The 22,184-nt window shown below is 45.9% G+C and overlaps 1 protein-coding gene across 11 annotated transcripts in view; it reads left to right on the forward strand.

Moving 5' to 3' along the window:
• Positions 1–22,184, forward strand: part of ADAMTS9 (ADAM metallopeptidase with thrombospondin type 1 motif 9) — a 164,116-nt gene that overhangs the window by 118,043 nt on the left and 23,889 nt on the right. For 10 of the 11 annotated variants that reach the window (XM_036331658.1, XM_036331657.1, XM_036331655.1 and 7 more), the window contains 2 exons: positions 3,773–3,940; positions 10,685–10,858. In XM_036331658.1, coding sequence (XP_036187551.1) covers positions 3,773–3,940; positions 10,685–10,858 — 342 coding nt within the window. The remainder of the gene's footprint in view (positions 1–3,772; positions 3,941–10,684; positions 10,859–22,184) is intronic. The other variant, XM_036331656.1, reaches the window with a different exon arrangement.

Raw genomic sequence — 22,184 nt, forward strand, 5'->3', positions numbered from 1 at the left:
CCATGCCCATGAGGCCAGGATAGCACAGCAGACCCAGGTCCCCAGGGGGGCGAGAGAGAGAGAGAGAGAGAGAGAGAGAGAGAGAGAGAGCCCTTGGTACAAGCCGTGAGCAGACTGCCCATGCCTTGAGTTTTATTTTCCCCAGAGGAGCTGAAATGCAAGGATTTCAAACTCTGAGACCTTAGTTTATGGCGAGTGTTGAGGCTACATCTGAACCACGCTCCACGTTAAGCAGGCCCTTAGAAAGGCTTCGCAGAAACAAAAGCCCGAACCCCGGGCGCTACTTGTGGGCCCCGATGTTCTGAGTGAGAGGCAGAGCTTGCATGGTTTGGGAGTCTTGCTCCGTGTTGGGGGTGGGGGAATCATTCTAAACAATTTGGGTTGTTTCCCCGGAGAAAAAAGGTCACATTTCTATTGGGAAACTAGGCAGCTATTTTAGCTGAAGATGTAAGGAATGAAATATTTCCCAGAGCAGGAACCCTCGGATACGTAGCCAGTAAGTAACACGCACTGGCTGACGCACTAAATTTAACTGTGCTCTCAGTGACGCTTGTCCATGCAAAAGGCCTGGACACGGTCGGATGGAAATTTCCCTCAGAATATAAGAGCTGAAACCTGAGTTAATTTGATGATCAGAATCACAGCTCCTTTATGAAGTCATAACAGGCCCGTTAGTACACTGTTGGAGATGAAAATTTCCACTAGCAGCTGCTTATCTTCATTGGTGAGTTAGAAAGCATAAAATGGAAGGTGTTTTCTATCAGATTACATACCTGGAGAATTTTCTAATTGCTTTGGGATCTTAACGATGTTAGGCAAGTACTATGTGCAGTGAGTCAGGCTGACATATTTTGTTCTTTTTTTTCAAGTCAGTTCCATTTTGGTCTCCAAATAAGGAAAGGCACATAGGCGTGTGTGGGACCTCGCTAATCCAGGCAGTAAACAATCTTCTGGCAACAGACTTAGAGACTGCTTCACTCATCTCCGTTTCATGGGCAGGCAGATGCTGGGTGCCCTCAGATGCATGGTCAGTGATGTGCTAATGTAGTATTCTCGTTGTGCTGTGACTTCCTGATGGACACCTGTCCCCTGGTGTTGGAGTCGTGTGGGCAGAGGTATACATAAAGCACTGTGCTTACCCCAGCTTGAAGACACCTATTGTCTCCAATAATAGTACCAGTCTCTATGGTTATTGGGATGGTTAAATGAAATGATGTATTTCAAGCCGTAGAGAAGTGTCGGGCAGAGAAGTAACATGAGAAAGCTGTACCTTTTCTAATTCGGCCTCTGAAGGTTGCTGCCTACTTTTAGGCTCTCTCTTCCGATGACCACTGCAGAGTGTTAAAGTGGCATTTCTATCAACTCCCTGCTGCCTCTCGATATTAAGGGATAGTTTGTACTGTTTGCACATTAAAATGATTATCCCTAAGCAGAAACTTGCTCTAAGTTCACCCAGATTCATCTGATTACTCTAATCGACCAAATTTACCATCCCTGAGTCTATATCCTTTAAGTCCATCCCATTTCCTACAACTGAATATACCCGTCACCCCCAATGTTGTTTTCCCCATCTCCATAAATGTCATTTCTCCATCCTGCTGCCCATACCAGAAGCTTGGAAGTCATCCTTCACTCGAACCTCTCCCCTCCACCCCACAGCTGGTCCCTCAGGAACTATCACTTCCACCTCAAAGATGTGGCTTCAATCCACCAGCCTCCCACCCCACACTCTGCACCTAATGCAAGCTGCTATCATCTCTCGTCTATGCAACAGCTTCCCAAGCAGTTTTCGTATTTCCGCTCACACTGTGTTCTCACCCATGGTTCACACAGTAGTCAAGGTAGAATTTGTGAACCAAAAAGGAGACCATGTCTTATCCTGACGTAAAGCTCTTCAGTGCTTTCCCATTGCAGGCAGAAAACATTCCAAGCACAGTATTGTGACCATGAGCTCTGCGTGCCCCCGGGGACGCCTCAGGGAGCCCTCTTCTAACCACTCTGGACTTTTTTTTATGACGCTCTTCTCAATGAATAAGCATATATTTATTTCTGTCATCCCTTGATAATTGTCACAGGCTTCACGAGGAGAGGTATTATATCAGTTTTGTTCGTCACTATATCCCCAACACATCGCATAATTCTTGGGACTTAGTAGGTGCTCAATAAATGGACTCATAAATAAACAAATGGACTCACCCCAAATTCTAATTGTGCCCTTGTGTTATTTTCTTGTCAAAGTAACATTTTAAAATATTAAAATTAGTTACTGATAATAGGGTGTGCCTGGGTGCAAGTCACTGGATCTCTGGTTTGTAGGGAGATGCCTAGGAACTTTATCCTGAAAGCCTTCTAGAATTATGCCCCAAAGCCTTAATACACATCACAGCACTGTCTGTTGAATGATGGCTATTTCGGTTTTGGTACAGATATTCAAAGTGGGCTCCTTCCTTCCACACCTGTCTCCGTTAAGATTTCCACAATGGCTGCTCCAAATCATGCATCCATCTCTTAAAGCCAAGTCATGGCCACACCTGTTAAGATACATGTTTAAATCTATCAGCTACTATTGAAATTTTTATAATGGCTTTGTCTACTAGCAAAATATGTCTGGCAAGTTTATGAGTGGTATAACTTTGAGCATGCTTGGCTGAGAATAGTGGTTGAATTGATATTAGGCTACATGTTTTACATGGAGCTATTTATCTATTAGGCATAAAAGGGCCGTTTACTAATTTAAGTTAACAAAACCACAAAGTTACTGGAGGAAATAAGAAATATTGAATAGAAGGAAGCGACACTTGAAATCTGTTTTCATTGCATTTTTACATTTTCCCCTTCATTCTTAAACTCCTTTCCCTCTGAAAAGCAGGAACGCTATATTGGGAAATAATGTGCCTTAAGAACCTGAGCCAGCAAGCTTATGATCCCGTGGTAATGACTTCTATAATCACTAATGAGCAAGGGACGCTGACTATCCCAGCACACTCACTGGGGCAGCCTCTTGCCTGTGCTGCAAGAAGCTGTCACATCACATTGTTGTCCCGACCCCATGGGCACTTTGATTCCTAGACCTTCCTGAGAAACCTAATCTGAAATCAAAGTCAGGTTTCTCAGATGTGGCCAGACAAGGTCACACTTAAAACAGTTCGATGAACCTGCCGACCAGAGTTGAAAGGTAATGCCTCCCTCCGGAACTTGGCAGACTTACCTTCGAGCTTACCTTCCAGTTCCCAGCGTGCCTCTCCCCCCTTCTCCCCAGTGGACTGGGCAAATGAGAGTTTATCCTCTGAAAGATGGTGAGGAATTTCCTCCAATCATTTAATTGGGAAATTGGGCACAGTTGTATTTTGGAAATGCAACTTGATCCAAGTCGGTGACTCACGAGGCCTGCTGTGGAAGGGATGTTTTGGTCAGAGATTGCAAGAAGTGAGATCTGGAAAGAAGTCCTTATTCCGAGTAGGAGCTTTTAAATCAGAATTGCATGGTAACTTCAGGTCCCTGGGCTTCGCTCTTGGCCTAAATCACCAAGATGTACCCACTCTCTCGAGTGGCCCCAAAACACCCCACAGGCTTGGGGCTGTCACGCTGTGGACATTCTTCCCCCGCTGCTGCCTTCCTCCCATGCCGTGCTTGCGATGTCACCAAAACGCGCTGGAGAGGGGAATGGTGACTCCTGTTAGGCGTGATCTTAACATCTCACCACACAGGTTTTTATCAAACTCCATGTGATTAAAAAAAACAACAACAACCTTGCCATTGCTTTATATTGCAGTGTTCTGTCTCTTGTGGTCGAGGGCATAAGCAACGAAGTGTTTACTGCATGGCAAGAGATGGAAGCCTTTTAGGAAGTGAGCACTGTAAGCACCTTGCTAAGCCCAGTGGGCACCGCGAGTGCCGAGGAGGAAGATGCCCCAAGTGGAAGGCTGGCGCCTGGAGTCAGGTGAGCAATGCTTCTCCCCTACGACTGCTTCGGGCCCTGGGACCGGTGTGCTGGCTTGTGCGCCTGTGCCCGGCTCTGCTTTCTCAGAGGGGAGCGCTGGCCTGGGAGGGAAGACTGCGTCAGGACACGTACCCGCTGTGGGACCTGGGCAGGTGGCTTCAGGCCTTGCACTCGGATTAATCCCTGTGGCAGGGTGGCTGTGAGGATGAATCCTAAGTGGTAGCCGCTGGAGATGGCAGATGTCTATCTCAGAGCAGCCCCTCCTGACTGCGCTTGTGTTACACGCACCCCTTGGAAGACACTCGTTCAGTGAGGCGGACCACGGTCTCCTGGCAGGAGCTGAGTGTGAATTTCCCGTGGAGGTTCTTAAAGAAAGGACTTTCAGTATAAAGTGTTAGAACATATGTCTCTGCCCATTTCCTTGTGTAGAGAGGTGGGGCTGTGATGCGGCCGTGGGTGCTTCTTTAACCTTCCTGAGCCTACCAGTACTTCACAGAGTTCTTACGAGGGCTCAGTGCCATGACGAGTGCCACATACTGCATCTCGCGGGCTCTCAAGAAGAGTCATTTGTTTGGATGCGTGTGTTTGGGAAGGTGCGAGGGGTTAGTGCCCAATAAGCTACTAATTCTAAACATGGGGTGATGTAGTCAGACATTGAGGACGGGAGTTTCACAGTTGAGTTCAAGAAGGAACTCTCAAAGCGGCTGTTTACTTTTAAACAACGGCTGCATGAGCTCCTCTCTGCATCTAGTCCTAAAGTAGACCTCGCCTCCCCACACGTGTACCTTTCTCGGAGCGGTAGAAGGCACTCGCTGAAAACTAAGGATGCGTGTTCTGCATTTCATGCCGCTGCTGCTCTCCGGGGCTTTGCTTCAGGGAGGTCTGAGGGAATGTGTGCTTCTCCTATGCACAGGAGAGCCGCACAGATGATCCTGAGAATCAATAAAACACTAGGGTCAAGGTTGGAAGCCGTCAGATTGGTTCTGCCTGGGCCTGGGTCTTGATCCCTAAGGCCCCAAAGAAGCAGTGGGTGCCTGAATTAACATAGGAGAAGCTGAGAATCCTCCATTTCTACATGACCCGTAGAAAATTCTAGAAATGTGAATTTTTCTTACATGATTTGAGCTGTCCCCAATACCTCCTGCCACACTCCACTTCCCTGCGTGTTCTCCAGCACAGGAGTCTGATTCCTCTCAAGGTATTTACCACAATGAACATGTTTTGCTTTTGTTTTAATTTAACCCTCAAAGCATGTTCCAGCCAGAACTAGGGCCTCCTTTGGTGTCCTCAAGGGGTGAGATTTGAAGGGTGTTTCCTGCGAGTCATCGTAATGGTTGTCTAAGTGACTGCTGTCATCTCCAACTTCTAGGATTTACTTTGGGAGCTCTTCAAGTCACATGAAAGCTTGCCGCTAATGTTCTTTAGGATTCCACACTAGCCTGTCCTTTATTAGACTTCCATGCGCTTACTTTTCTTTGTGTTCCTTAGCCTCTAACTTATCTATTTGCATATTTCCCTGAACATTAAGTTCAGAGCATGTAAAATGATGTCCATTTTAAAGTCCAGTTCTTTCAATAAAAAGGCAATGAGAAGAATCTTTCGCTCTTTATTAGTAAACACAGAGTGAGTTTTACTTCAGTATCCTGTGACTTGACGGGAAATCTAAAATTGCTCACAAAGCTGTGATGATTAGGTTTGAACCCCGGGGGTGTTTTCAAACGTAAGCTAATAGGATTATCTGAGCTCCTCCTCAGAAAACACCGCACCTGTTCAAAGTGATTGCTTAGAAAAGTCTAGTTCAGCGGTTCTCAACCTGGGGGTGGAAGGACCCTTTCACAGGGGTCGCCTAAGACCATCGGAAAACACATATATAATTACATATTGTTTTTGTGATTAATCACTATGCTTTAATTATGTTCCATTTGTAACAATGAAAATACATCCTGCATATCTGATATTTGCATTAGGATTCATAACAGTAGCAAAATTACAGTTATGAAGTAGCAACGAAAATAATGTTATGGTTGGGGGTCACCACAACATGAGGAACTGTATTAAAGGGTCGCGGCATTAGGAAGGTTGAGAACCACTGGTCTAGTTGAAGATGCAAGTCAGCACAGCCGGGTAGTGGTCTGTAGCCAGCTTTAGAATGCCCTGATTTGATTTGTAGAAAAGAATTAGGAAAGCGGGTAAGACAAGGTGCTGCAGAGGTAAAGCCCAGTTTGTGCAGCTTAGAAGGTGCCTGAAAGTAATCAGACCCAGTGGCTGATGCAGAAAGGCCGTCTGCATGATGAAGGATTATTGGCTCACTAATGATACGGTGGTAGACAGGAATACCCTGAAGGCAGCGATATTACAGCAAGAGTAATGATGATCCATTTGCAACAAATTGAGAAGATTTCATATCTGGTCCCTGTGTCTTCTGCTGGTAGCTATTTTCTGGTCATCTCTTCTTCAAGGTAGGAAGAATAATTAGTGCAATTTCTCATCATGTCAAAATGTCTAATGATAATAAGACATATGGAATATTGGGATAGGACACTGGGGTAGTTGTACTAATTAATCTTCGTAGTCTCTCCCTCAAAATTGGTGTTTTGAGGTTTAAAGTGGAATGTTTCATTCAACCTATACCTTTTGAAAATCTTGAAATTATAAAGGAAATTTCTCCAAGGAAAGGAACGCTTTTCTTGGGAAACATCCTCACTGTAGTTTTAAAGCAATTTTTTTCAAAAGTTCATGTTCAGGTTGTTTAGATGATTTTGATCAAGAGCTAAGGTTAGATAGATGCCTGTGAAATTTAAGACAAAATTCAACATCAGATTCCTGATTCCTCTTGATAAAAGTGAGAAACCTGTTTTGTCACAAATGAAAGCATTCCAGGGTGATCTTTTTTTTTTTTTTTTACTTTATCCGATTCCTATTGAAAGGCTTTTTAAAAAATGAAGATTAGAAGTGAAAAGAATAAATAATGGAATTAGAATCTATCAGTCATGAACTCATTCACTGGGTGCATTCACCAATCCTGAGGTACCCGTCTTTCTTATGATTTACCATCGCAAGGGTCAGGATGGGCCTAACAATCAGTGGAATGCCGTGACTTAGTTAACAGCCCCTGTTTTCTTTCTTACTGATAAAAACATGATGCTGTGCTTGCAATCAGTGGTGTCTTAGACTCAGGGCAGTAATTCATTTCTTCAAGCTCTTAGAGAAATTGCCAAAATAGAAACTGGCACTTGCAACATGAATCTACTGGCCATTTGGGTTAGGATTTTTGTCATGACTACAGTGAGAACAGCTTGGCTGTGGTGTCAGGCTCTGAAGTGCTCTGCACGTGTGTAAGGGAGCAGCATGGCAAATAGGTAGCTGTGTCTTTTGAGAAATCAAGGAGACGATATGCGCATGGTCAGCTTCAGAGACAGATGTGTGTACTCTCATATCTGTGCTTGTGTTTGGGCCGTAAGCAGAGGTTAAATTGTTTTGAATGCAGGCCTCTCACCTACACCCGTGCTGACATAGTACAGAAGACTGCCTCCTATTCGCACCATACGCTAAAGGTGGGAGCCACATTCTAATCCACAGTAGCTACAGCCAGTACATTGCCAGGGACAGAATTTACTTTGTTGTTGGTTTTTTCCTTGTTTCTGCTTGAGTTAGAGTGATTATATGTGCTCTTGGCTTAATTTACTTGTGGAGTATCTGCCTAAAAGGGTTACTAAGAAAATACAAAAGGTATTTCATGTAACGTGCTTAGCATAGAGCTATGCTCCCAACCAGGGTGGTTTTTTAACTCTCGAGACATTTGGCAGCATCTGGAGACAGCGTAGGTTGCCACAACCTGGTGGAGGAAGGGAAATGAAACTGACATCCAGTGGGTAGAGTACAGAGACGCTGCGAGACTTCCCATAAGGCACCGGGCAGTCCCCAACAAAGAAGAATATAGGGTGTGAAGCCCTAGTTTACAGACTGGTCATAGTCAATGCTTAGTAAAATGTTTCTGTTACTGTTGTTACTATTATTACATGATTATATTATTACTAGAGGCCCGATGCACGAAATTTGTGCAAGGATAGGCCCTCGCAGCCCCAGCTGCTGCCTCAGCCTTTGCAGCCCCGGTTTCGTCCGGAAGGTCGTCCAGATGGTCGCTCTGCTGTTCGGTCTAATTAGCTTATTAGCTCTTGATTATATAGGATATTTGGTTCATATAGTTACTTTTCAAGCTAGTCGCTCCTTTAAGTCATGTCACCACGGTAATACTGGGAGAAAGTTTCTATAATTCCCTCCAGGTTTTCAGCTGTATATTATGATTCCCCAGACAGAACTTCCACAGAGATTCTTTTATCTATGGAAGCACATAAGCGTCCAGTTCCCTCTTTAGGGTGCTGAGTTTTGCAAAGTAGCTCCGCACAGCGGGAGCACAGAGATGAAACCCAGCTCCAGCTCAGTTGTTCGGAACTGAAAACATTGCCTTTCAATCCCGCACAGATAGACTGCGGTGCGGAATGAGGGCAGTGGGGGCCACGTTCACACAGACTGCTTAACGTTTCCCCTTGACAAACGAGAAGAATTAAGCACGCACAGTGCACGCCACCACCACCACCACCTCCGGGGGCAGGCGGAGGTCTTTTTGATGCTGTTCTGTTCATGGGGTTTCTGCACAAACCTCTCAGGATTCGCCAAGCAAGCCTGGCTGGCTGTGTGTGCAAATCCTTGCATCCCCGAGACAGCACAGGAAAAAGCCTGGAGTCCGGAGAGGACCTGAGGCGGGGCACACCCTTCTAACACAGATTCCCATGGAGCCACGCGTGCCTGCCTTGCCATGCATTTCAGCCATTGGGAACCTTGCTGTCCTCTCACAGCTGGCTTTGACATTATAAAAGCCAGAAGCCACAGAGGTACATGATGTAATTGAACTTTCCTGTGTCTTTACTTGCCTCTGAAGAATTATCACACTTAAGGAAGTGAGTTCTTAAATGTTGCATACGTAGGGTTCTCGATGCCCTGCCTTCCTTCAGCGATAAGTGATTTACTCAGTAAGGACAGCATTTCAAAGAGGTTCTGTTGCCTGTGAGCCTGAAGAGTACGCACTCTACCGGTCTTTGACGTTGTTTCCCTTTCTTTAGGCTATTAAGGCACTGTGAGCTTTTGAATAGATATCAGCCCTGTGGCCGACTCAGATTTGTTTGTGTAACTGTTCTTTTTCTGTCGCTGTATTTCCATTTGGACACATTGTTCTGGAAATGTAGTGATTTGTATTGTAGACCCCAAATTTAGATCGCCAAAGGGCTGTTTGGTGGTGGTTGGTTGTGGGTGATGACAGCTGTTTGATGCTTCTGTCATTCGTGTCTAACTCTCCCGTGGCACCGTCCACTCGTTTCCAGGGTAATCGGTGGGAAATACTGGACATGTGGCTCCCGTGGCATTCTATTGCCATCCCCTGGACACAAGGCTGTCACTCCTGTTCAGGCGGTCCCCGTTCCACCGGGATAAAATAACTTCAAAAATCTCGTTTTTGTGGGTCACAAACTCACGCAATCCAATGAATACAAATAAATCCAAACAACAGCACCTATGTTTCTCCAGAATAGTTCCTCTCCAGCCGGCTTTGAGCATTGGAGCTCCTGCCTGGCACAGACTCATCTGAAACAATATGATTTCCCAAGCTGCCTTCTACACAGTATCACCTATTTTCTTAAAATCCGAATGGCAATAAAGCTCCTAGTCAGCAGAATCCAATGGGTGTACATGAGAGTAAATTTCCATGAGCTCAGCATGAGATGAGTCCTACTGCAGGTTAATTGGATAACAATTTCTTTCTAATTTAAGAGCGTAATTCTATTCTTTATAAAGACTTCCTCTTAGGAATATGGCTTTAATGTATGTTAAACTTGTTTTCTCCATGCCAGCCAAATTAATGGAAGCTGCGCTATCACAAAAACTTGGTAAACATTTTAAATAGCTAAGTGTAATAATACGCGGTGCCTTTAGTTTCTACCTGTCCAAGCCTTAATAAAGACCATCATTCTTGGCCTACCCATCAGTGAGATTACAAAATCCAGCAATGAGGAAGCCATTAAAAAATTAATTTAGAGGAAAGTTAATTGCAGATTTAATGTGGTGTTTTGCAACTTGGTCAACCAAATGGTTCAGCCTGATTAGCAGTATTTTTCAGGAGCTGAAACATTATGCCTGCGGAAAGGGTTTTACCTCATCAGCTTTTATTCTTATGTATTCATCTTAGGCTGTAGATAGACAGAAATACTTTAGTGCATTCCATAGTTTAAAAAAAAAAGTCATCCATCTCCAGGAATAGAAAGAGGAAGAGGTTGGAGAAAATACTTCTCCTACTTCCTCTCCTTGGGTTATTCTTTTAACCTGCCAAGAAGGTATTCCTGTAGAGTGCTGCAGTGCCGATTTTCAAGAGCCTAAGATCCTCCAGAATAGCCATCATTTGGGATTCCCACTTCACGTGGCAGCTCTATTTCTAGGTTGTACTAATGTTTCCTAATGATCTCTCCCAACCCCTTTATCATCCTAAGAGTTTTGTTCACTTTAGAGATTCCCCAAACTTCAACATCCTCCTCCTCCCCGACATGGGCAGGCAATGGGTCTCCTTCAGTGGGAATTAGAAAACCCCTGTGATAGCTGCGAAAGGCATCGGATGAGGGTGCATCCCCAGGTCCGGGACTCCCCGCCCCCCTCCACACAGTGGCCCACAGCTCCCACTTACACACTCTGTCTTCTCAGTGCTCTGTGTCCTGCGGCCACGGCGTGCAGCGGAGAAATGTGGGCTGTCAGCTGGGACCTCGCAAGGTAGCCAGAGAGACCGAGTGCAACCCGTACACCAGGCCGGAGTCGGAGCGCACCTGCAGAGCCCAGCTGTGTCCGCTCTACGCCTGGAGGGCAGAGGAATGGCAAGAAGTAAGTAGAACCATGAAGCGGGCACCTGCCAGGCCTTTTGCTCAACCCCCTTGCCATCATCACAGCTGTCCCCTTGAAGCCTTCGGGCACAGTGACAGGGCTGGCTCGGACCCAGAGGTCTGCGGTCAGAGGCAGGCAGCTCACTCCCACCCCGGTGGGGCGGCTCCTTTTTTTGCACAATTCCTCTGTCTACATCCTTGAAGGTTCCCAGTCCAGCTGCCTTAGGCAAAATGCTTGCAGATAACTGTCCTGGGAGGAGGGGAAATGGAGGAAATATTTTAAATATGTGTATCCAGGCTTGGCCGTTGTGTGTAGGCAGACAGCCACAGACTTGAGCTGGGACCCCCCTGTGCTCCTGCGTCCAGGTCTTGGCTGTGAGGTAGAAGACAGGCCCTCACTGAAATCCCGGTTAATTAGTGAAGTATTTCCACATTGAAAAATGATGGAATCTGAAGAACTGCTCCGTTGATGCAGAAACAGACAGACTTGTTTTTCTCCCTCTTAATAATTGGTTAAAGAAAATGTTAATGCTTAATGTTAACACTCAGTGAAATAATATACCAAATGTCCCTGGGGAAACGTCTGGCTGGCAAAGAAAGACATTAGTAGGAGGTATCCTCTGTATCAGAAGATTCGATTGTAGAAAAGAAGGGAAAGAGCTTTAGGAGGAAAACCACACCCACTGACATTGGAATGAAATAGAAAATGCATGCTGTTATGCACAATAGCCAGGACATGGCAACAACCCAAGTGTCCTTTGACAAACGATTAGCTAAAGGAGATGTGGTACACACACACGGGATGTGGTGCACACACAAGTGTAGGTTTATAGTTGTATTACAAATAAATGATACAGTAGTTCATAAATAATAATAAAAGAATAAACTCTGTGTTTCACATACTCACAACTGCAAACCTACAGTTATATAATGGAATACTACTTGGCCATAAAAAAGATGAAATGCTGCCACTTGTGAACTCATGGTCGGATCTTGAGAGTATTATGCTAAGCTAAATAAGTCGGGTGGAAAAGTACAAGAACCATATGATTTCACTGATATGTGAACTATAAAGCTGAAAGCAACAAGTTAATAAAAACAAACAAAAAGCGAACCCATAGAGATGACAGAATGGTGTGACGAGGGGAAGGAGGTGGGGGATAAGGAGGGTAAAGGGGATCAAATATATGGTGACGTCAGGAGACTAGACTTCGGGTGGTGAGCACACAATATGGTATACAGAGGCCAGATTATAAGGTGCATACCTGACATTTATGTAATGTTATCAACCAGTGTTATCCCAGTAAATTTAATTTTAAAAAAGAAAGTGCATGCTGTGAAAGGTTCAGAGATATGGATAATAAGACAGAAAGTTCTCCCCAGGAATAGTTTTTAGAACAGGGAGAAATCGTGCCCCACACTGGGCTAAGTGCTTCATGTCATCACCTCACTTAATCTTTGCAACCACTAGACAAAGTGGGTGTTATTATCACTACCCCATTTTGCAGTCCAGAACACTGAGGTTCAGAGAGCCAGTGTCATTCCTCCAAGTGCCACACACCTAGCAAGTGGAAGAAGCAAGACTCGATCCCAAGTTTTTTTTCCCTCTTAAACCATTATGAGATACTATGCTGCATTCTTTTATATTATCATTTTACACAAGTACTGTGACAATGCCACTTTTTTCCAGTTTTATTGAGATATATTTGGCATATAATATTGTATTCATTTTCAGTGAAAACATAATGATTTGATATATGTGTATATTACAGTATAATTACAACAGTAAGTTTAGTTATTAAAAACAGCTATATTATAGTTAATGTCATCACCTCACATACTTATACATTATTTTTCTTGTGATCAGAAGTTTTAAGACTCTCTTAGCAAATTTTAAATATGTGATAAGATATTTTAACTATAGTTACCAAGCTGTACATTACATACCCAGGACTTACTTACCTTTTTTTGTGATTGATTTTTAAAGCGATAGAGAGGCAAACCTTGATTTCTTGTTCCACTTATTAATGCATTCATTGGTTGACCAGGGATCAAACCCACAGCCTTAGCGTTTTAGGATGACACTCTAACCAACTGAGCTCCTCAGCAGGACTCAAGTTTGTACCTTTCAACCAGCTTCACGCATTCACCCATTCCCCCGCCAACCCCCCACCCCACCACCTCTGCCAATCACCTATCTATTCTCTATATTTATGTTTGGGGTTTTTTTTAAAGATTCCACATATAAGTGAGGTCATACGGTATTTGTCTTTCTCTGTCTGATTTATATCACTCTAATGCCCTCAAGGTTCATCCATGTTGTCACAGATGGTAGGATTTCCTTCCTTTTCATGGCCGAATTATATATTCCATTGTGTGTGTATGTATGTGTGTGTGTGTGTGTGTGTGTGATATATATATATTTTTTTTCTTTTCTTTTCTTTATCCATTAATCTGTTAATGGACACTTAGGTGATTTCTTGGCTATTATAAATAATGCAGTGGACATGGGGGTGCATATATTTTTCTGAGTTGGTGATTTTATTTCCTTAGGATAAATACCCAGAAGTGGAATTGCTGGGTCAGATGATGGCTCTGTTTTTAATTTGTTGGGGGAACCTCCATACTGTTTTCCTTAGTGGCTACACCAATTCACACATGAGGGTTCCCTTTTCTCCACATCCCCGCCAACACTTGTTATTTCTTGTCTTATCGATGATAGCCATGCTAACAGGTGTGAGGTGGCATCTCATTGTGGTTTTGATTTACATTTCCCTGATGCTTAGTGATGTCGACCACCTTTTCATATGTCTGTTGGCCATTTGTCTTCTTTTGAGAAATGTCTATTCAGGTCCTTTGCTCATTTTCAGTTTAATATAGTCCTACTTATTTAGTTTTGCTTTTGTTGCCTTTGGTTTTGGTGTCAATCCGAAAAATCTTTGCCAAGACTAATGCCAAGAAACTGACTCATTGTGTGTTCTCCTGGGAGTTTTATGATTTCAGGTGTTATGTTTAAGTCTTTAATCCATTTTTTTAAATATATTTTATTGATTTTTTACAGAGAGGAAGGGAGAGAGATAGAGAGTTAGAAACATCGATGAGAGAGAAACATCGATCAGCTGCCTCCTGCACATCTCCTACTGGGGATATGTCTGCAACCCAGGTACATGCCCTTGACCGGAATCGAACCTGGGACCCTTCAGTCCGCAGGTCGATGCTCTATCCACTGAGCCAAACCGGTTTCGGCGTCTTTAATCCATTTTAATTGATTTTTGTGTAAGGTATAAGATAGGAGTCCAGTTTCATTCTTTTGCATGTAGCTATCCGGTTTCCCAGCACCATTATTGCACAGACTATTCTTTCCCTTTTGTATAGTTTTGGCTCCTTTGTCTAAATTAACTGATTATATATATATTTCTGGGTTCTCTATTCTATTCCATTGATCTGTGCCTTTTTTTATGCCAATACTCTACTGTTTTGATTACTATAGGTTTGTAATATGGTTGAAATCAGGAAGTATGATGCCTTCAGCTTTGTTCTTCTTTCTCAAGATTGTTTTGGCAATCAGGGGTCTTTCGTGGTTCAATTTCCATATAAATTTTAGGATTTCTTTTTATTTTTGTGAAACGTGCCTTCGTAATTTTGATAAGATCGCATGGAATCTGTAGATTGCTTTGGGTAGTGTAGACATTTTAATAGTATTAATTCTTCCAGCCCATGAGCACAGAATATCTTTTCATTTATTCGTGTTTTCGTCAGAGGCTTACCGTTTTCAGCATACTGATCTTTCACCTCCTTGAATAAATTTATTATTAGTTGTTTTATTCTTTTGTATGCAATTTTAAATGGGATTGTTTTTTTCAGAACTGTGGTGTTAACATAGGTGAGGATTGAGCCTTCCAGCCCTGTCCTCTCTCACTCGCCCTCCTGAGGGTTCCACTGTTTGCAATCATCTCTTTCCTGTGGACTCCTCTCACCTCCTCGCTCACCTCCTCGCTCACCCCCTCGCTGCTACATTTTACCTGATACCTCCTTGGGGCCGGCATGTGCCTTGGCTTTGCTCCCCTCATTGAGTGGCACCTTGATCTGATGTCAGTGAGCATGCTAAGGCGCACCCTCAAGGTCCACAGAACGGGACGTGCTGGGTTCCCCCACCTCCCCTTACAGGAGTTTTCTTCGCATTAGCAGCCCCTGGCAACCAGCTCAGAGCTCTTGCTAGCTTTTTGCATGTGCATGTTCCCCTTTTGCTTCCCCATTGTGCACTATTAAAACTCGCCTATTTGTTGGTAAGATGCATTTCATGCAAGACACATAGCAAGTGGCACCCTCCTCTTTTTGAGAAATAATCCAGGCGTCCACCTTGAGAAGCACAAGTCCTGCATGTTCGCAATAGCATCATCATCATGTTTAATACAGCCACACATGCGCACTGCACGCTCTGGGGGTGCTGTTCCCATAGGCTGCAAGGTCAGGGGCATGCCCTCGAGTTGTGTAGAGCAGAGGCCCTAAGACTGGTGATGCTTAAAAAGATCATGCATCTTATTGTTTATTAAGCTCTGGACCAAGCACTGTGTGCAAAACCTCATTTAACTTTTTCCAGACTCTAATGTAGTCATGAACTTTCCATCCTCACTTAAAGGTGAGGAAACCTGAGGCCTAGTTGGGTTGGTTCATCCAAGTGCATGCGTTTCCCAAGTAGTAAGGCTGGGGTTTGCGGCCCAGCGCCTGGCCTCTGGAGCGTATGCTCTGAATCTTTATATTCCACTGCCTTCCATGTACCATGTGACTCATTCATTTCCCTCTCACGGGCTTGCCCAGCCTCTTACTGCCCCATTGGCATCAACGTAGAATTCCCTTTACTGGGAGACCACCTCCACCTGCTTCCAAAATGAAATTCTTGGTTCGGTTGGTTGATGATCAGACCCACGCCCTGTGATTGGGTGACTGGGGAGTCTTGATGTTGTTGGAGCACCTCAGTGGGCCGCTTTGTTTATTGCGAGGCCCGTTGGCTGTGTGGGGAGGAAGGGCGTCAGTGTGCCTTCAGGATACCATAGGGGAGAGCCTGGACCTTCAGATGTGGGGCAAAGTAATAGAAGAGGAAAACGACATCTGTGTCTCGTTTTGTTTATGCCCTCGATGCACCATGTTGTGAACAAAAGATGATTCAATGCGTGGCTCTGGGGAACTACTTCAGTCGCTAGGCTCCAGGTAGCTTATCTGCTAAGTGGAGACTATAGGCGGACGTGGTAGAAGGGTCCTACTGAGGACTAAGTGGGACTAAGTGAGGGGCTCGCACATTCTAGACCTTCCACACGCTGCTTCTCGTCAGCCTGGTGGCCTCCACATTGCCATGCTGGGCTTTTAATGGCGCTGCCAGCTTTGGGCTAGATATTTGGCCTCTCAGTGATCAGTTTTACTCACTTTAGACCAGTGGTTCTCAACCTTCTGGCCCTTTAAATACAGTTCCTCCCCCTAACTGATTTGGCTCAGTGGATAGAGTGTCGGCCTGCGGACTGAAAGGTCCCAGGTTCGATTCCAGTCAAGGGCATGTATCGTGGTTGCAGCGCATCCCCAGTTGGGGGTGTGTTTCTCTCTCATCGATGTTTCTAACTCTCTATCCCTCTCCCTTCCTCTCTGTAAAAAATCAATAAAATATACTTAAAAATAAATAAATAAATACAGTTCCTCATGTTGTGACCCAACCATAAAATTATTTTCATTGCTACTTCATAACTGTAATGTTGCTACTGTTATGAATCGTAATGTAAATATCTGATATGCAGGATGGTCTTAGGCGACCCCTGTGAAATGGTCATTCCATCCCCAAAGGGGTCTCGACCCATAGGTTGGAACCGCTGCTTTAGACTTACAATGCTCAGGAGGCTGTTTGAATTTGTAAAAAGGAACACAATACTTTTCAATTCCTTTGAAAATTACAACCACAAAGGATTTAGTTAGTAATAGTATTATAATTTGACCAATTTTTTCTTATAGCTTTCAGAGAACTTTCAGTCAAATTTGAACTGTGAGCACGTGGGTTGTACATCTCCCAGCATTAAGGAATAAACCTCCCAGGACTTGCAAACTCCCTTTTTTCTTCTTTGCCTGGACTACTCTCTTTCCTACCTAGTAACTCAGGGTCTCAGCGAGGCTGCCCTGCTCCTTCCCTCGCTTCAGTCACCCTTGTTGTCCTTCAAGCCTCACACAGAGGTCACTTCCTCTCAGAAGCCTGTGCTGATCGCCCCTCCACACTCAGGACTGAGTCAGAGGCCCTCCCCACAGCAGCCTGAAAGCACTCTGCTCCAGCAGTTAGCTCTGAAGTGTGGCCTGTTTTCCTTATCTATGTTATCAGCTACCTGGGGTCAGAGAGTTTACTCACCAGGGTTTTCCCCGGCGTTTAGCACAGTACCTCGAGCATTGAAGGCACTTGTTGAATAATAAAATGACTGGAGGGACAAGAAGATGTTGGAAGGAAGGCAGGCAGGCATTCTAGAACAATGCCTGCTCATGGATGGCCTTTCTTCTTTAAATCTTTAGAATGTCTTTTAGAACAGGCAGGCAAATTCCTGTGTTCCTGTAAGCACAACTGTTTTGTTTTCCTGTCATATTGCCACGGACAAGCTGTGCTCTGTGCTTGGGTATGTGTGGCCTTTGCAAGCTGCCATCTCACAGCTGTTTGGCCCAGGGCGGGGACTTGGAGTCTAAGAACTTTGATTGAGATCAGCTGTAGAGTGATTCCCAAGTTTATTGCCTTAGACCAGAAAAGTTAGAAATGAGCAGCAGGTCCTTGGTCAGTGGTTACAAAGATTTCATCAAGTTTCCAACAGGGAGTGATCAGGTTTTCATGTGTGTACAAGGGCCAGATATTAGCTCTTTATTATTCATTCTACAAATCTTTACCAAGCACCTGCAAAGTGCCAGGCACTAGGCATTAGGGATGCAGTAGAAATTACGGAAATGCCGTGGTGGAGTTGACAGAGAGAAAACAAGCAAACATGTTGCATGAAGTTGCCCATTGTTAACAGTGCAGTGGCTGGAAAGAAATGAGGCGCTGAGAGAGAGAGAGGGAGAGAATGAGAATGACAGGCCAGGCCTACGTCTCTAGGGTGGTCAGGGGGCGAAGGGCAAGCGGAGGTGATTCCTCTTCGAAGGAGGAGGGAGGGCAGAGCTCAGGGCCTTTGTACAGAAAAGTGCAACATCGCAGGAGAGGGGGTGGGGAACCAGACGCTATGAGGGTGGGCGCAGGAGGGGCAGGTTTATGACGTGCCCTGCAGCCCAGGGCAAGGGTTTGGGTTTTCTCCAGAGCCTTGTAGGAGGTTGATGAGCCCCTCCTGACTGACCTCTGCCCACCTTGGGAGTCCCTATCACAGACTGAAGGCTATAGCAAGACCAAGCTGCTCTAGTCGCCCAGCCCCACTTCCCCTTGATGTCATTCACCTCCAGCCTCAGGCAGGTGGAGTCCTTCCTGGGCCAGGGCCAGCTTCCCCTGGCCGCCCCTCCCCGCCTCCTGCACTCCTGCTTTCTGCCTGTGGTCCCCCAGCACCCCTCCAGCTATGGGAGCCCGCCATGTCCTCTGCCGCGGTCACAGATGCAGAGGACCTCATGGCTCCTTCCCCCTCACAGTCTTTTGTGAGCCCACATCTGCTCACACAGCCACATAAGGTGCCCGAAACGTGAATGCCAGGGCCACCAGTTTGCCTGCTGTCCTGACAGAGACCCCGGCTGGGAGCAGCCACCTGTGTCATAACCGAGACAGAGGCGGGTAGGGTGTCACGGCTGCACCTCCGCGCCCAGCACGGAATTGCCTGAGAGTGTGAGTGACTTGAGAGCTATGAATGCCTCCACAGCCTTGTGTCTGCCTTTTCCCCTGCAAATAGACTATGTTGGGGTAAACGTGTCTGAAGTCCACGTTCCTGGCTTTAACATGAGCTTTGAGAGTAGAACCTCTTGGTCCTTTAAAAACGGCTTTTTCTTTTTTCACTTCAAAGGAATGTAGATAAACTGATGGTCAGCACTGCTCCATAGCACACAGGCCTCCATAGCACACAGAACGCGTGCTGCTAAGCTGTCCGTTTGTCCTGGCTCACACTGTCTGGCGGGGGTCTGTGCTCACACTGTCTGGCGGGGGTCTGTGCTCACACTGTCTGGCGGGGGTCTGAGCCCACACTGTCTGACGGGGGTCTGTGCCCACACTATCTGGCGGGGGTCTGAGCCCACGCTGTCTGGCGGGGGTCTGAGCCCACACCGTCCGGCGGGGGTCTGTGCTCACGCCGCCCGGCGGGGGTCTGTGCTCACACCGTCCGGCGGGGGTCTGAGCCCACGCTGTCTGGCGGGGGTCTGAGCCCACACCGTCCGGCGGGGGTCTGTGCTCACGCTGTCTGGCGGGGGTCTGTGCTCACGCTGTCTGGCGGGGGTCTGGGCCCACACTATCTGGTGGGGGTCTGAGCCCAGCCGTCTGGCGGGGGTCTGAGCCCACGCCGTCTGGTGGGGGTCTGTGCTCACACTATCTGACAAGGATAGCGGGGCCCCGGGAGCGGGCGACTGATCTGTCCTCCATAGAGAGATCAAGTGGAAAGCAGCTTGATTACAATCTTTAAAGAAAGACAGTTTCTACCCAATGTGTCAAATAACCCCTCTTAGACCTTTCCCCGTGGCCAACCTGCCTGCCTAAAGAAAATCGTACTTTAACCATTTATTGTAGGTCTTGCCCTGGGATTTGGAAAGTTGCTCCCCGGTTTATTTCAGCGCATTGAAAGGCACGCGGCCTGGGAGGCGGTGGCAGGCCCAGGGCAGCCCGCCGCTGTGGCTCGCCGTCTGCATCAGTGAGGCTGGGCGTCTGGGCGGCTGGCGCTGTGACTTAGGCACTCGGCGTACTTTATCCTAAAAGCTGTCATGAAATTTGAGGAAAGCTTTTGGGATTAAAATGAGGCTAGTGGATCTTTCTAGCTGTTTTGCAGGACGTTCTAGATCATTCTCCAGGAAAGAAGAGTTCATAAGTCAGAGGGGGAGTGGTGTTACCCAAGGCTGATGATCCAAAAGCACGGGCTGGGGGTGCTCCGACCACCCGCCTCAGCTCTGGTTCGGGTCCAGGCGCCAGCAGACAAGCTGGTGGGACTCCGGAGCGTCTGCAGACTCCTTCCAGAGCACGCACGTCTCACTTACTTACTCCCCTTCATTCTTCTAAAAGTTATACTCAATCGTGGGCGAAAGGGGGGCCACACCCTAAACCTGACAGCTCAGGGGAGGCCCGCATGGTGGCCTCACAAACTCAGAGACCTACAGTAAGCACAGGGGTGGTCTGACGTAAAACTTCCGAACCAAAAGCGAGGCATGGCCGGTAGTCACGTCCCAGGCCTGTAGCCTCCCTGACAAAGGTCACTCTTTATGTTAACTGAGCTGCTGTTGTCTTTCTGCATCTAAGATAACAGAGCTTGGAATGTCAGCTTATCTCCTCTCCCGGACCAGGACCCGCAGGGCTCACCCTCGTTCCTGCCAGAGCGGAGACCACAGAGCCCTCACTGTTACCTTGCTCCCCGAACACCATCTCTGTGCGCTGGGAATTGAATTATGATGTATCCTGTACCCACCGTGTAAAAGAAGCATGTGTTTCTCCATTTTGCCTTTTCTCCATCCCCGAGACTCCCCGTCTTGCTTGCTGCCACCCCCCTAATCTACACAGCGGGCTCATGTAGCGCTTCTTACGCCTCCCCCTCTGATTCTGATGAATGAAATAAGCTGCAGAACTGCCCTTCTCCAGAGCATTTTCTCCATCCATTGAGATTTTGCTTCTTGGCAATTGTCAGTTTGGCTCAAAGAAACTCATTAATATTCTCTACAGGTTTAGACAGTTCTTACCTCAACACAAGGTAAGGTTTCCAACTCCCTTTTCCACCATTGGCAAACGAGCTTTGATGGCAGTTACACTTCTTCAAAACCAAGAGAGAAACACTTACCTAGCAGAAGGGATTTAGAGTCCCTGCTCTAAGCTGTTACTCATTGACACAAGGAAAGCCCTGCGGATTAGGGAAGGCATGGGGCCCGGGAGGCCGGGGCAGGCCGCTGCTCAGCCTCATCCTCTGCCCACCAAGTCCTGATTTCTAGGGAACTGCTTTTTCTGAGGGGAGTTAAGTATTTCTCCTGCCTATACCTACACATCACAGATTAACCACGTTTTTGTTTTGTTTTGTAACATTCGGTGGCTCCCTAACTTATTTGGCATTTCTTAAATGAAGAAACAAAAACATTATTACTTCATAGTCATTCCCACCACCCTCCAGGGGCACAGAAAACCCCAAAACCACCGAACCAGGACTGAGCCAGACCCCGGGCCCACCAGCTCCCGCACTGGTTGGAAGCGATTTGCTCCTCTGTGCTCATCTCATAGTAATTTTGATTCATATCTGTGCCCCAGAAAAATTACAAATAACTTCACATTCTAGACATTGAGGTTTTCTTCCAAGCAGCAGGAATAAATTTCGAGTTAAGTTTGCAAATGATATGGGTTATCAGAACACACCATGCATCCCTTCTGCATCTTGAAGAGCAAAGCAGCTCACAGAAGACAGGGGGCCCAGCATTTCTGCTCCCAGGAATGCAGCCAAAAGAATAGAAATCGGGTGTACATGCATGTCCACAGCATCTAGTTACCCACAGGGTTGTGCAATAATTACCCCTATTTATCCATCAACATTTGAACCAAACATGGTATATCCATGCATTGGACTATGATTCAGCCATAAACAGGATACATGCTTAACATGGAATAACCTTGAAAACATTATGCTAAATGAAAGAAGCCAGTCACCAAAGGACACACACTGGATAATTAGATTTGTATGAAATACCCAGAATAGGCAAATCATAGAGCCAGAAAGCAGACTGGTGGTTGCCGTAGGGGAGGAGAGTGGGGGTGGGGAGGAGTGACTCAGGCTCGGGGTTTCCTTTTGGGGCAATAAAAATGTTTGGATAGATAGGGTAATTATTGCACAACATTATGGGTAACTTAATGGCATTGAATTGTACACTTTAAGATGGCTGTGTTATGCTTATTTTACCAGAGAGATGGGGCGGGGGGAGGGGGGGCGGGGAGAGAAGGAGAGAGAAAGAGGGAGAGAGACAAGAAGCATATCAGAAAAGAATTTCTTTATTTTAAATTGCATTTTTCAATTACAGTTTACATTCAATATTATTTTGTATTAGTTGCAGGTGTACAGCATAGTGGTTAGACCATAATATACTTCACAAAGTGTTCCCCTCAATATTTCTAGTACCCACCGGGCCCACACATTGTTATTACAATATTGGTGACTGTATTCCCTGTGCTGGAC

The sequence above is a fragment of the Myotis myotis genome, unplaced genomic scaffold (genome assembly GCF_014108235.1).
Source record: "Myotis myotis isolate mMyoMyo1 unplaced genomic scaffold, mMyoMyo1.p scaffold_m19_p_13, whole genome shotgun sequence".
NCBI lineage: Eukaryota > Metazoa > Chordata > Mammalia > Chiroptera > Vespertilionidae > Myotis > Myotis myotis.